The sequence below is a fragment of the Culicoides brevitarsis genome, chromosome 2, assembly GCF_036172545.1.
Source record: "Culicoides brevitarsis isolate CSIRO-B50_1 chromosome 2, AGI_CSIRO_Cbre_v1, whole genome shotgun sequence".
Taxonomy (NCBI): domain Eukaryota; kingdom Metazoa; phylum Arthropoda; class Insecta; order Diptera; family Ceratopogonidae; genus Culicoides; species Culicoides brevitarsis.
Window position 1 is genome coordinate 18,582,525 of NC_087086.1, and position 12,871 is coordinate 18,595,395.

Here is a 12,871-nt window from a genome sequence, read left to right on the forward strand (position 1 = left end):
GGGTCGGAGATTCCTTTGGCAACGTATCGACGACGATTGGAATTAATCAAAATTTATCGCAAAATTGATTAGATAAAAATTTACGACACTTCTAGTAGCAAAACATGACTTTTGACTCAGTTGGCAGCTGATTATCTATTAAATACAGTAAACAAAATTTATTCAAAAGACAAAAAAAAATTGTTTAAAATTCAGATTTTTTCTTTCTTTTCTCTTTATTTAAGTTATCAACACTTTTTCAACTTAGTATTCGTCCGACAGTCGCATCGACAAAGTGAATTCCGGCACAAAAACGAGACAAAATGGAGCCACAAACACAGAAAAATGAAGAAACTTCGGCGTTACTTGGAAATTTTCCACAACAACCAAGAAGAGACTGTAGTAAAAGTAACGTGTAAGTTAGCAAGTCGTTAATTTATATTTTAAACACGCCAATAATCATAAAAGAATTCCCCTGTGACGAGCATGGCACACAATAAATTACAACCAACGAACTAATTATGTACGTTTAAGCCACATTTATTTGGCAGTGTCGCACATCGTCGTCGTCGTCGTTGTGTTAAATTGTTGAAACATTTTTTTTTTACCCCACATATTATTATTCATGAGGCTCCGAAATATTTATTTTTTTAATGTACGAGAGTCAAGGTCAAGTTGCTGCTTGTGTGACGTTGAATTTTCGAATTATTGGTGAAATTTTTCGGTGTACGGTACTTAGAGAGGGAAAAATATTTATGACTCATGTCTCAATAGACGAAATTTGTATGTTCTTGAAAAAGAAATTTTTTTGATTTAAAAATTAGTTGAGGAGAATTTCGATGACTTGAGTGTATTTTTTATTCAAATTTTATTTAAAATTTTAATTCCTAAAATAAAAAATATTATTTTTAATTTAATTTTAAAATAATTTATTTTAGTTATTTTAATAAAATTTAAATTAAATTATTTTTGTTTAAATAATTTTTTAATTAATTATAATTTTTAATAATTTAAATTAAATTAAAAAATAATAAAAAAAAATAATAAAATTTTTTAGAAGTTTAAAAAATAATTTGTAATAACTTTTAAAAATTTTAGAATTTATCAAACTAAATAATTTACCTAAATTTAATTTAATTAATTAATTTCATTTAATCTTATTAAAAATAATTAAAATTTAATAATTTAAATAAAAATAAATTAATTAATGATTTAATAATTAAAATAATTTTTTTAATAAAATAAAAAAAAATAAACTGATTTCTAATTTTTATCGGACATTAATTTTATTTAATTAAATAATTATTATTTTAATAATAATTAAAATCTTTAATTTCTCAAAAAAATTGAAATTTTACTTTAAAAAAAAATTTAAATTAATTAACTGAATAAAAAAGTGAAAAATATATTTTAGCACAAAAACTTCATAAAATATAATTTTTCAGAAAGAAAAATTGTCAAAACTTTTAAATATTTATTGAAAAAAGTCATTTTTTATTCCGAAATAGAATGCACTTGAAACTTTGCCCGCGGTTACATCAAAACAACAGACGTTGTTTCCTTAATAACAATAATTTTATTTATTTTTGACTCTAAATAACCTCAGCATTCGATTTGATTTTTCGTCTAATTCTTCAGTCGGGCAAGGTAAAGAGCAACAAAAACACAAAGAAAAGCCGGCTATGACTCACACAAAGTCGAACTGTAGCTTCTGTCTACACAACTTGCCCCCCGTTGTACACGTCGCCCAGCTGTTTTCTGATTGTTTTACTGCAACAACGGCCGCAACATTCGCCTAAAATTTCTTCGGCTGTACGACGTTTCTATGCTTTCTCGATGCTCAGACACTCGCACACAGACACGAAATATACGGAAACCGTCGGAAAAAGGAGGAAACACGTAGGTTCAAGTGCATTTCAAACAGAATTTTTGCGCAGTCATAATATTTGTTCGGTAACTGAAACACCTAGAGCGCTGTCTTTCCTTCGCTCCGTGTCGTTCGACTTCCAGCTTTGTCTCCGTTTTTCAACATGAAGGTAGTTGGACATCATTTGTCGCATCGAAAAAAATGTGTGCGAGCGAGTGTGTTGTTTGTTTATTTAAAAACCTCACGTGCGAAAATGTCATAAAAATTTAAATATAATTTTTCTTCGCTCTCTTTCTCCGTCACCAAAACAAAAATTAATCACAAATCTGCTTCCGTAAGTCTGAAAAAAAATCTCCGCTGCAAAAAAAATGCAAAAAATCAAATTAACTCAAAAAATCAAGTGAAAAATTTATAATTACCAGACAAAAAGTAAACAAAAAAAAAATACTCACATTAAATAAAAGTTCCGCAAAGATGTAAATATTTGCCATGTGACGAGACGAGGGTGTGTGAATTAGAGAAAGAGAGTAAAAATTTCTCTCAAAAAGTGTAAAATGAAGATGTTTCGACGCCGAAGACACACGACGACGACTAATCAAATAAATGTTTTGTGCATCATTTTTCATCATCATCACTTTGGCGAGGCGCTCCATGTTGTTGCTCGTAAATGCAAATTTAATTGAATTGTTTTATTTTGCCACAACAAAGAAATGCAAATTACCATCAATAATGTCAATCAAGATAGTTTCGTGTCATTTATCATCAAATCTATCAAAATATTTGTCGAGTGTGATGTGATACACAAAATTTTTTTTAACAACTAAAGTGCAGTTTTTTGATGATGTTAAAAAAATAAAATAAAATTATTGTTTAAAAAATTAAATTAAATTAAAATTGAAAAATAAATTTAATAATAATTTTTTAATTCGACGATTCGGAAAGGTTTACATTAAATTTTAATTTTTCGAAATAATTTTATGAACAATCATCAAAATTTTTAAATTATTTTCATTTGTTTAAATAAAAAAAACTAAAATTTTCATAAAATATATTTTAAGTTCTAATTTTCTTTTTTTTTTTGTTAAAATTTATAAAAATTTAGCAAGATTTTTAAGTTTTTGAAATTTTTCAATTAAAAATTTTAATGCACTTAAGAGCTATTTAATGTAAAATTAACAAATTTTTGTCAAATTTTCACTTTTGATATTTTTTAAAAAATTTTTGAGCTTTGAGAATTATTAAAAATATAAAATTTTAATAAATCGGATCGGTTTTTGTACAAACTTGACCAAACATTAGCAATTATGATTAAAAATAAGATTTTAAAATAACAAATTTTCCAAATTTAAGCATCAATAACATTAAAAAAAAATTAAAAATTTTAAAATTAAATTTAATTTAATATTTTAAGTACATTTTTTTATTTTTTATGTTAAATAGTATTTTTAAAATTTAATTGATAAAATATATTTTTACATTGGACTTTTCGACTCGTCGAATTAAAATTAAATATTTTTTAAAAAAATTTTTCGTAAATTTTCAATAAATCAAACACATGAAAGCTTAAAAATTGTAAAAAAAAATATCTTACGTGAAATTTTCATTGTCGTAATTCGACTTTGAATACAAATTTATACTAAAAATTTCTCTCTGCAGTTGAATTGCTTCATCATTGCCCAATATTTGCCGTTGTTTGATTAAACATTGCTACAAAGACAAATTCCCAAAAGATTTCTTGCAAAAAAACGTACACATTTCTCATTTATTAGCAATTTCCTCGTTGTTTCGTTGAATCGTCATTTCCTCACTTCTACAAAAAAAAATAAAAAAAATTGAGGAGCCTGGCCCTGAAAATTTATGAGTTTATGACCCTGACTCAACAAATAACTCACCAAAAATTACGCTTGATTAATTATTTGCGGTAGACAATCCGGTACTAGAATTAAATCTCGTCAACAAAATTTTTTTTTTAGATAAGATAAGTGAATGAAGTGCGAGATTTTGACGCTCTTACATCATTCTTGGCAGCTTCTTCCAGTTTAGCGAGTGAATGAGTGAGTGCGCGAGAGCATTTTAAAGCGAATCAATAGCTTCGATACGAATTAATTGAAATAAATTGTTGATCGCTCTTTTTGTCTCGATAAATCTTTACGCGAAAGAAGAGCAAATTTTAGTTGAGATTGAGCTTTTAACGGAGTTGCAACCCTCAAAAAATATTTTTTTACGTAAAAAAACGTGCCACTAATTTTTTTTTATTTTTGAATGTCAGAAAATCCTCGAAGAAACAAGTGATGGCAGACAACGAGGTAGAAAAGACTGATTCGGAAGTCAAGCGAATGTCAACGACAACGACGACAACTCCGAACAATGACACGGCCAATAACAATACAATCGAAATAAAGTTGGAATCTATGACAAATAATAGTTTAAATAATCATGCAACGAGTATCAATGGCGGGACGCACATCACGAAACTCAGTAGTTGTAGCAGCACCGCTGCCGACAGCACCAAGGACAGCGACATCCCCAAACAAATCGATGACCAATCGCAATTTATTGCCATGGATTTTGATCAATTTTTGCCGCACGTTGGCGATTGCGGGCGCTATCAGGCACTCATTTTCATCGTTATGATTCCCTTTTGTTTCTTCTTTGCCTTTGTCTACTTCGCACAAATGTTCATCACGCTCGTGCCGAGCAAGTATTACTGCAATGTGCCTGAACTGGATTACTTTAACTTGACCGAGGATGAGAGGTGAGCTCGAATTTCCACTAAAAAATAAACTTTTTAACTAATTTTTAACTTGTAGGATATCGATAAGTATCCCCCTCGACCCAGATGACGGTAAAATAAACAAGTGCCAGATGTACGATGTTAACTATAGAGAAATTATTGAAGCAGGCATCACACAGCCGAATCGCACGTGGCCTGTAAAAAACTGTGATAATGGTTATACTTACGTTTTTAGTGATATTCCATACCCGACAATAGCAACAGAGGTAAAAATTTGTCCTTTTTTCCGGCATTTTTGACCATTAAACGAATATTTTTCAGCTCAATTGGGTTTGCGATCAAGCATTCCTACCAAACTTGGCACAAAGGTAAATTTTTTCCTCTTTAATGGAAATTTACGACTTTTCCTCATTTTTTTCGTGTCACACAGTATTTTTTATGTCGGCGCAATTGTGGGAGGATTATTTTTCGGATGGATTTCCGATCATTACGGGCGAGTTCCGGCATTAGGTGAGTTGACGAAATAAAAAAAAAAATCTAGAAATATTTATTTACATAATTTCAAAGCGTGTGACGTTTGAGATTTGATGAAACGAAGTCGATATACGCGCAAATCAATATCAAAATATATCAATTAATTAATTGATTGTCTTTGTTAAAGTTACGTCGTTTTTGTTTTTATTATTTGTTTATATTATACAATTCAGTTGTTTTTTCTCGTTCATTTTCAAGTTGAAAATTTTAAAGTTTTTTAAAAGTTTTTTAAAAAAATAATTTAAACAAAAATATTAAATTTACATATTTCACTGATAAGAATTCTTCCTTGTAAAAAAATAAAATTTCATTTAAAGAGAATTTTTTAATATCTTGAGAATTCAAATAATTCACGAATGATAAAAAAAATATAAATTTTAATGATTCTGCAAGATAAAAAAAATTAAATTTCTCAAAAATTAAAATTATTTTTACTACAAAATTTAAAAAAAATGATAATTTAATTGTAATTTATTTTTTTTTAATTTTTGAGATTTTTTGAAAAAATCAAGCATAATTCAAATTAAAAAAATATATATATAATAAATTTTCAAATGATATCGCTAGAATTTTTTAAAAATTAAATGAAAAAAAAAAAATTGAAAGAAAAGAATTTTATTTTATTTTAAAATTCACAAAAATTTATTTTACTTAAAATAAAATAAAAAAAAATAAAATCAAATGAGAATTTTTAACCATTTTTTACATTAAAAAATTGAACGAAAAAAAAATAATTTAAATTAAATTAAATGATATTTCATGATTAAAAAAAATTATTAATTTTATTAATTTACATTTTTTTTAAATTAATTTATTAAATTTCAATGAAAAAAAAGGAAATAATAATTTTAATATTTTTTGATTTTTAAATTAATTTAGAATTTAATTTTAATAATAAAAAAAATCTAATAAAAAAATATTTTAATATTTTTTATTTTTTTTTTTAAATTTTCTTTTGAAATTCTAAAAAGCAATATTTGAGCCCAAAAATGAGTCAAAACTGAAAATTTTAAATAAAATTATTTTTTTTTTTGTAAAAAAATCTAAAAATTTCATTAAAAAAGAAGGTCAACGACACATTTTTCGCGTCACGTGTGCGTTTTATGCGTGTGCTGCGCTGCATGTGTGACAAAGGCTAATCATTTTCGACAGTTTTATTAAATCGTTACATCATTATCACCCATATGCCGTTGTCTTAATTTCCCCATTTTAGTTGGCTGTACTGTGGTCGGAGGTGTGGCTGGCATTGTAACAATTTATGTGACGGATTTCTGGGGTTTCGCAATTTGTCGGTTTTTCGTTGGATTCGCTTACGACAACGTCTACACGATGATTTACATTTTAAGTAAGTACCTAAAAAAATGAAATTTTGCGGAAAAAAATTAACCCGATAAATTTTTTTTTCAGTTATTGAGTACACAGGCGTGAAATGGCGAACGTACATTGCCAATTTATCCATTGCTGTATTTTTCACGATAGCCGCATGTGCTTTGCCATTCCTTGCCTTATACTTACTGGATTGGCGGTTGTTTGCGGTACTCACGTCAGCGCCTTTGTTGCTTGCGATTTTGACGCCTTATGTCGTGCCCGAGTCAGCAATGTGGTTGGTGTCGCAGGGAAAAATCGATCGCGCGATACGAATTATGAAGCATATTGCGAAGATGAATCGGAAGGAGGTTGATCAGAGTGTTTATGATCAATTTGAGGAGAGTTGTAAGGCGATGCGGAAGAACGAGGAAGCGCATAAAAGTTATTCGATGCTGGATTTGTTCAAAACTCCACGAATTAGGAATATTACTATTTTGCTCATTATTATGTGGATGACAATATCGCTCGTTTTTGACGGTAAATTATAAAATTTTACTTAAAATTTTAAAATTATATCATTTTTTTGTACAAAAATTTTTTGAACGAAAAATTCAGTAACTTTTGGGAAAATATTTTCTGAAAATAAAAATTAAATTAAATTACAATTTTTAACATAATAAATTTTTAAATTATTTTTTTTTTAATTTAGAATTTTTCTTGAACAAAAAAAAAATAAATTTATTTAAATGAAAATTTTTTTAAAAATTTTTAAAAATTAAAAAAATTCAAGTTGTATTATTAAAAAAAAATAATAAATAAATTTGATTCAAAAAAAAAAATTTAAAGCAGAAAAATAATTTAAATTACAAATTTTATCAAAAACTCAATTAATTTTTTTTTAAATAAAAAAAAATAATTTAAATGTAATTAAATTAGAATTTCAAATGATTTTTCAGAATTAAAAAAAATAATTATTTTAATTAATTAAAAAATAATTTTATACTTTTTGTTCTACAAATAAAAATTTTCAGTTCAGTTACTACTTTTAGAAAAATATTTTCTTAGAAAAATATTTAGGTTAAAATACAATTTTCAACCTAAAAAATTTTCAAATTATTTTTTTTTTAAATTTTAGAATTTTTTTTTACCAAAAATAATTGGTGCCGTCTAATTTTTTTTTCTAAAAAATTAATTTTTTAGGTCACGCAAGGAACGTTGGATCCCTCGGAATGGATTTATGGATCACCCATACTCTTGGAACAGCGACCGGTAAGTAAAAAATCCTTCAAAAAATCAAATTTCACGCGACTTTTTCCGACAGAACTTCCATCGGATTTGCTGCTAATCTTCATGATCGACTACTGGGGACGTCGTTGGCCCTCCGTCGGAGCATTACTCATCGGCGGCATCTTTAGTTTACTTGCTGCTGTTGTGCCTTTCGGTATTTCTTCCGCAGCTTTAGCGATTCTCGGACGTGCTTCTGCCAATTTTTCGTACAACTTGGGATGTCAATACGCTGCCGAGTTACTTCCGACTGTCGTGCGTGGGCAAGGCATCACGTTGATTCACATCATGGGCTACGTGGCAAGTCTCATTGCGCCATTTGTCGTGTATTTGGCGAATTTTTCGACATCGTTGCCGTTGATAGTGCTCGGAATCGTGGGAATTGTTGGAGGATTATTTTGCTTATATTTGCCGGAAAGTTTGAACTGTGAACTGCCACAGACAATGGAAGATGGCGAAGAATTCGGAAAAGATCAGAAATTTTGGAGTTTTCCGTGCTGCGGAGCGCATCGCGTTAACAAAAAGAAGACGACGAACGAAGAAGATGTCGAAGGAAAATCGATTTAGCAGCTTTTTAGGCAGAAAATTAGGAATGAGAGGGGAGTCTCTCTCACAAAAATTGTTAAAATGTTGTTTTTTTAGATAGAAAATATAATAAAAAATTATATTTTTGAATTTTTTCGGGTATATTTAACATCTTAGCGCGTAATTAATGTTTATTAGAAAGGTAAAAGGCAGCAATTTATCTTCGTTTACGACCAAATGATGACTTTTTGCCAGGTTTTCGTGCTCCTTGACCTCCTTTCGGTTTTTTATTGCCTTTACCGCCCTTTGATTTTCCCTTTTTCTTTCCGCCTTTCTTTGAATCGACGTTTGTGTGTTCCAAATTTTCACGTCTAAAATAAAATTTTAATATTCATTAGCAAATATTTGATAATTTTAATGAAAAAATGTGACTTACTCCTCTCGCGCTTCACGTTTCTGCACTGAAATTGCCTTTTCAAGGTCAATTTTGGGTTTTTTGTTCAAAATTTGTGTCACTAGCTCCAAATTGACTTCGCGTTCTTTCTTGTTGTCTGTTATGGGTCGCTTGCGTTTCATGCCTGGAATTAATTCCTTCACGCCAATTCCTCGTGCAACCTTTTCTTTGGGCAGTTTTTCTTGGAATTTACCCACAGATGCTGTGGATGCTTTCACAATAGTTGCCGCTGTCAAAAGTTGCTTCGAACTCGCGGCATCAGCTGACACAATGCCGGCACGTGGAAGCGCGATTTTTTCCGCTCTCGCGATATTTCGCATGCGGTTCACTTCGTTCCTCGCCACTTTTTCCTTCTTCAAGTCTGCCTTTTTCTCGAACATGTCTGTCATCGGATCGACATTTTTCGGCACTTCGATGCACCAATCCTTCTGTTGTTCGACTTTAGCGCGTTTCGCACCCCATGTCGGCACCCAGTCGCCCATCGTTTCGTCCCACACCTTCTTGTCCTTCTTCTTTTTCTGGATGCCCTTCTCTTTGGCGAACTTTTCCCAGCGTGTCAGCGGCTTCGGTTCCGGCAATTTGCGACTTCGGGGCAGCGGCAGTTTCGGTTCCGGCAATTTTGCGACAATTTCTTCGTCGATGCGTTCCGTTTCGAGCTTCCAGATCTCGTTGAGGAGCAATTGTGTGTTGTCGCGCGTCAATTCGAGCAAGTAGTTGTCTGTGTCGTCACGCAAACGAGCCTCATCCAAGTCATTGGCATCCGTGCAAAGAAGATGTCCCAAGTCGAGAGCAACTTCTTCCTTCTTTTCGACCGTAATTGGCTTGAATTTCGCGAGCTCTTCTTGCTCCTTTTGCAGAACTGATTGAACGATATCCATTTTTTGGATAAAATAAATTAAATTTGGGCGAAATTCAATGAAAATTTAATAAAACACTCGTTCCAACACCTTTTGTTTTGTTTTCGTAAAACACGTGTTGGCGACAAGAAAATGTCGCATGAGCGACTCAATATGACAGAATTCAAAATTATCGTTAATTGTATAGAATTTTTTTATTTCATAAATATTTAATGGGAATTTTGAGCTGTGAAAGGTCTAAATTCGAATATTTGTTGAGAACGGACAGGAACCAAAACAATTCTTGACTCAATTTTTCACTATCTACTGAAATTATGTTATTTACAATGTTCGCCAAAGACGAATTTTGACGAGAAATCGTTTCAGAAACCAAATTTACGAGGATTTCGTTTCCATTTGTGACTTCCAAAGCATTTGCGATGATTCTTAGAGCCATTAAACAGTTGGAAGAAGTGTCTTGGATGAGAATTTCAGTAGAAAATTGCACGATTGATGAGAGAAGTCCAAAATCCGTTACGAAATTCAGCTCCATTAAGGTTGAGTAAACCGCAAAAAACACTCCAGATGAATTGTGATGCAAAATTTTCACTAATATTGGAAGAATTTTCGATAAAAACTCCTCTGGCAAGTCTTTGAATGCCTCAACGACCAGCATTGCGAATGTTTCTTCCGATAAATTTCGTAAGTCATCGTCTTTTGTTTCCATTAACGTCACTAATTTCTCCGGTAATCCTTGAGCGATGAGTACTTTTCTTGTTTTTTCGCCGGACAACAACAAATTCTGAATGACCCACAATGAAGTTTCGACCAACAATTTATTCGAGACACAATCCAAGTAAAGAATCAAGTACGAACCAGCGGCTTGTGCGATTTTTTTCGAACAAACGTCTTCTCCGAGTGCCAAATTGCACAAAACTTCAGCTGCCAACACTTGATTTTCGATTTCGTTGCCACTGAGTTCCTTCACAACGACATTCAGGGCACCGGGAATTTTTGAAAAGGCCTCGATGTTCGCGGGATCGTGTAAAAAAGCAGCAGAAAGACGTTTCAAGTCGGTTGGAGTTGCAGATTTTCTTCGTTTGATGCGAGATGACAAGCCAGCAACATCTTTTTCCGTGAGAAGTTCGTGTTCTTGGATGTTGGCGACGATTTCTGTTAAGCCGCAACGTTGACGATCGACGGCGGATAAACGTTTGTTGTGCTGAACGTTGTGCAGGTCGTCACGATTCTTCTGTCGAATGTTGAGAAGGACCTCGTTCTCTTTTTCCGGCTTGACATCTTCGATTGGGTCCATTTTACGGGAAAATGTGTGCCGACAAGAGCGAAAACTTGATGAATTTCACGTCTTTTGAAATGTAAACAAAAAGAATAATTTGACTTTGAATTATGAAAAGGGATGTGAGCGCATTTTATATAAAAAAAATATTTAAAAAAGAATTTGATTTTGAGTATTTTTTCTAACAAAAAATATTAAATTGATAAGAAAATTAAATTGTATTTAAAAATATTTTGAAAAAAATCATAAAAATAATTAACAGACAGACATCCAAATCCTTTAAAATGCATTTTTTCCAAAGAAACTCAAAACTAAAACGTCAAAATTCAAAATTTTTAGACGTTGAATTTTTCTTACCTGCATAAAAATCCTCAAATTCCATTAAAAGTCATTAAATTTTCTATTAATTTTTTTTTATTTCTCTCATTTTTATATTTATTCATTTTTATTTTAACCTAACGCGATCAACTTCAATCATTCTTAATATAATTTTGACCTTTCAAATATTTTTTTTTATTTCTTTTATTTTTTGATACTGAATTACATTCAAACTTCAATCAAAAACGCCTTTCTTTACATTTTTTCTTCAATTTAAATGTCTACGATTTTTTTCTTATATTTTTTTTTCTCTAAATAACATATCTATTTTTTACTTTTTTAAATTATTCTCTTGTTTTTTTTATTCATTTAATAATAATAACTTTATATCTTTTTTGGTTGTGGTTTCTATTTTTATTTTTTGATATATTTTTTTTAAATATATTTTTTCAGTTTTTCATTGCTAAACGCTAATATATAATTAATTAATAATAAATATAATAATTTATAATTAATTAAATATATTTTCTTTAATTAATTAATAATAAATAACTAAATAAATATTAATTATAACATTTCTCTCTTTTTTCATGATTTTTTTTTAATAATTATTTTCTTATTGTTTAATTTTGTTCTCTACTTTACACTTTTTTAAACAATTTTAGCACTATTTAGTTTATTTTTTTTTCAAGAAGTTTATTATTATTTTTTGTTTTATTGAAATAAGAAAAAAGTATTAAAGATTAGTATTTATTCATAAATATAGAATGGACGGAAAAATAACGAATTTTTATTATTATCGAAAAAATTGCTAGTTTCACGTATTTTTTTAGGACTCAATCGCAAAGTGTTACAAAAAAAATATTTTAATTGATATTGTTTTTATTTATTTTTAATTGTTATTCCTGTTTGTTTTTTTTTATATAGAAGATGAATATAAAAAAATGTAATATAGAGATCAGATAAATATTTTTCACATAGAATCTAGTTCGTTTTGTTGTTTGATTTATTTCCAATCGTTATATTTTTTTGTTAGGTATATAAATATAACTATATAAAAAGGCATTTGTTTGAAAATTGCTCAACAAGTAATATTTTTCTGTTATCATTTATATTTTTTTATTTGTTTCAACAACTTTTATTAGTTTTTTTTTATGTAAAATTATTTTTTCCTCTTTTTTGAATAAACACAGATTGCTAGTCTATTATTTTTTTTATAAATTTATTTTTTTTTATTTTTTTCGAAGTACAGTTCTTTCATTTTCTTTTAGTTCTATTTAGTTTTAATTATTTTTCTTCTGTTTTGTAATTTTAGTATTTAAGGTTTGCTAATAATATTTTATTTTTTTTACATCTTTTACATTGAAATACATGTTATATTTTTTTTTATTATTTCTGTTGAACAAGTTTTGCAACTTCTGATAAAGCTTAACGCGAACAATTTCATTCAATTACCGAGAGAGATTAGCGAAATCCGTGAAAAAAAACCTGTCAATTATCATAAAACGAAGAGAAAACTTTTATAATTTTTGTTGAACATTCATTTTAATCTAATTAAAAGTTCGCGCGCGTAGTCGTTGACGGGAGAGAGTTTTCTTGTGTAGATTTTTTTTCATATAGTAGAGAGTTTAGTACAAAAAGTGTGTATTTTTATTGTAAAGAATTGACAGAAGAGGAAAATTGTTTCGATTTTTTCATATTTTTTTTTCTTAAGAGGTAGAGGTATCGATAGTAG

General features: G+C 29.3%; 3 protein-coding genes across 6 annotated transcripts; 1 reads left to right on the forward strand and 2 right to left on the reverse strand.

The window, feature by feature from the left end:
* The first annotated feature begins 126 nt into the window (after positions 1-126).
* LOC134829700 (carcinine transporter-like) lies at positions 127-8,350 on the forward strand. 4 transcript variants are annotated; one of them, XM_063842916.1, is made up of 10 exons: positions 127-147; positions 225-394; positions 4,116-4,601; positions 4,657-4,846; positions 4,902-4,948; positions 5,011-5,090; positions 6,328-6,459; positions 6,522-6,959; positions 7,623-7,691; positions 7,744-8,350. In XM_063842916.1, exons 2-10 carry the CDS (start codon positions 303-305, stop codon positions 8,271-8,273), a joined length of 2,064 nt encoding a protein of 687 aa, XP_063698986.1. In that variant the 5' UTR covers positions 127-147; positions 225-302; the 3' UTR covers positions 8,274-8,350. The 4 variants fall into 4 exon arrangements, with proteins under 4 accessions (XP_063698986.1, XP_063698987.1, XP_063698988.1 ...); XM_063842917.1 differs by lacking the exon at positions 127-147 and having other exon boundaries at positions 153-394; XM_063842918.1 differs by lacking the exons at positions 127-147; positions 225-394 and adding an exon at positions 1,935-2,015.
* LOC134829701 (ribosome biogenesis regulatory protein homolog) lies at positions 8,342-9,654 on the reverse strand. Its single transcript, XM_063842920.1, has 2 exons — positions 8,668-9,654; positions 8,342-8,602 (listed from the first exon to the last, which is right to left on the reverse strand). Exons 1-2 carry the CDS (start codon positions 9,561-9,563, stop codon positions 8,449-8,451), a joined length of 1,050 nt encoding a protein of 349 aa, XP_063698990.1. The 5' UTR covers positions 9,564-9,654; the 3' UTR covers positions 8,342-8,448.
* Positions 9,655-9,727: 73 nt separating this feature from the next.
* LOC134830959 (uncharacterized) lies at positions 9,728-10,912 on the reverse strand. The gene has a single exon (XM_063844577.1). It carries the CDS (start codon positions 10,834-10,836, stop codon positions 9,742-9,744), a length of 1,095 nt encoding a protein of 364 aa, XP_063700647.1. The 5' UTR covers positions 10,837-10,912; the 3' UTR covers positions 9,728-9,741.
* Positions 10,913-12,871: the final 1,959 nt, after the last annotated feature.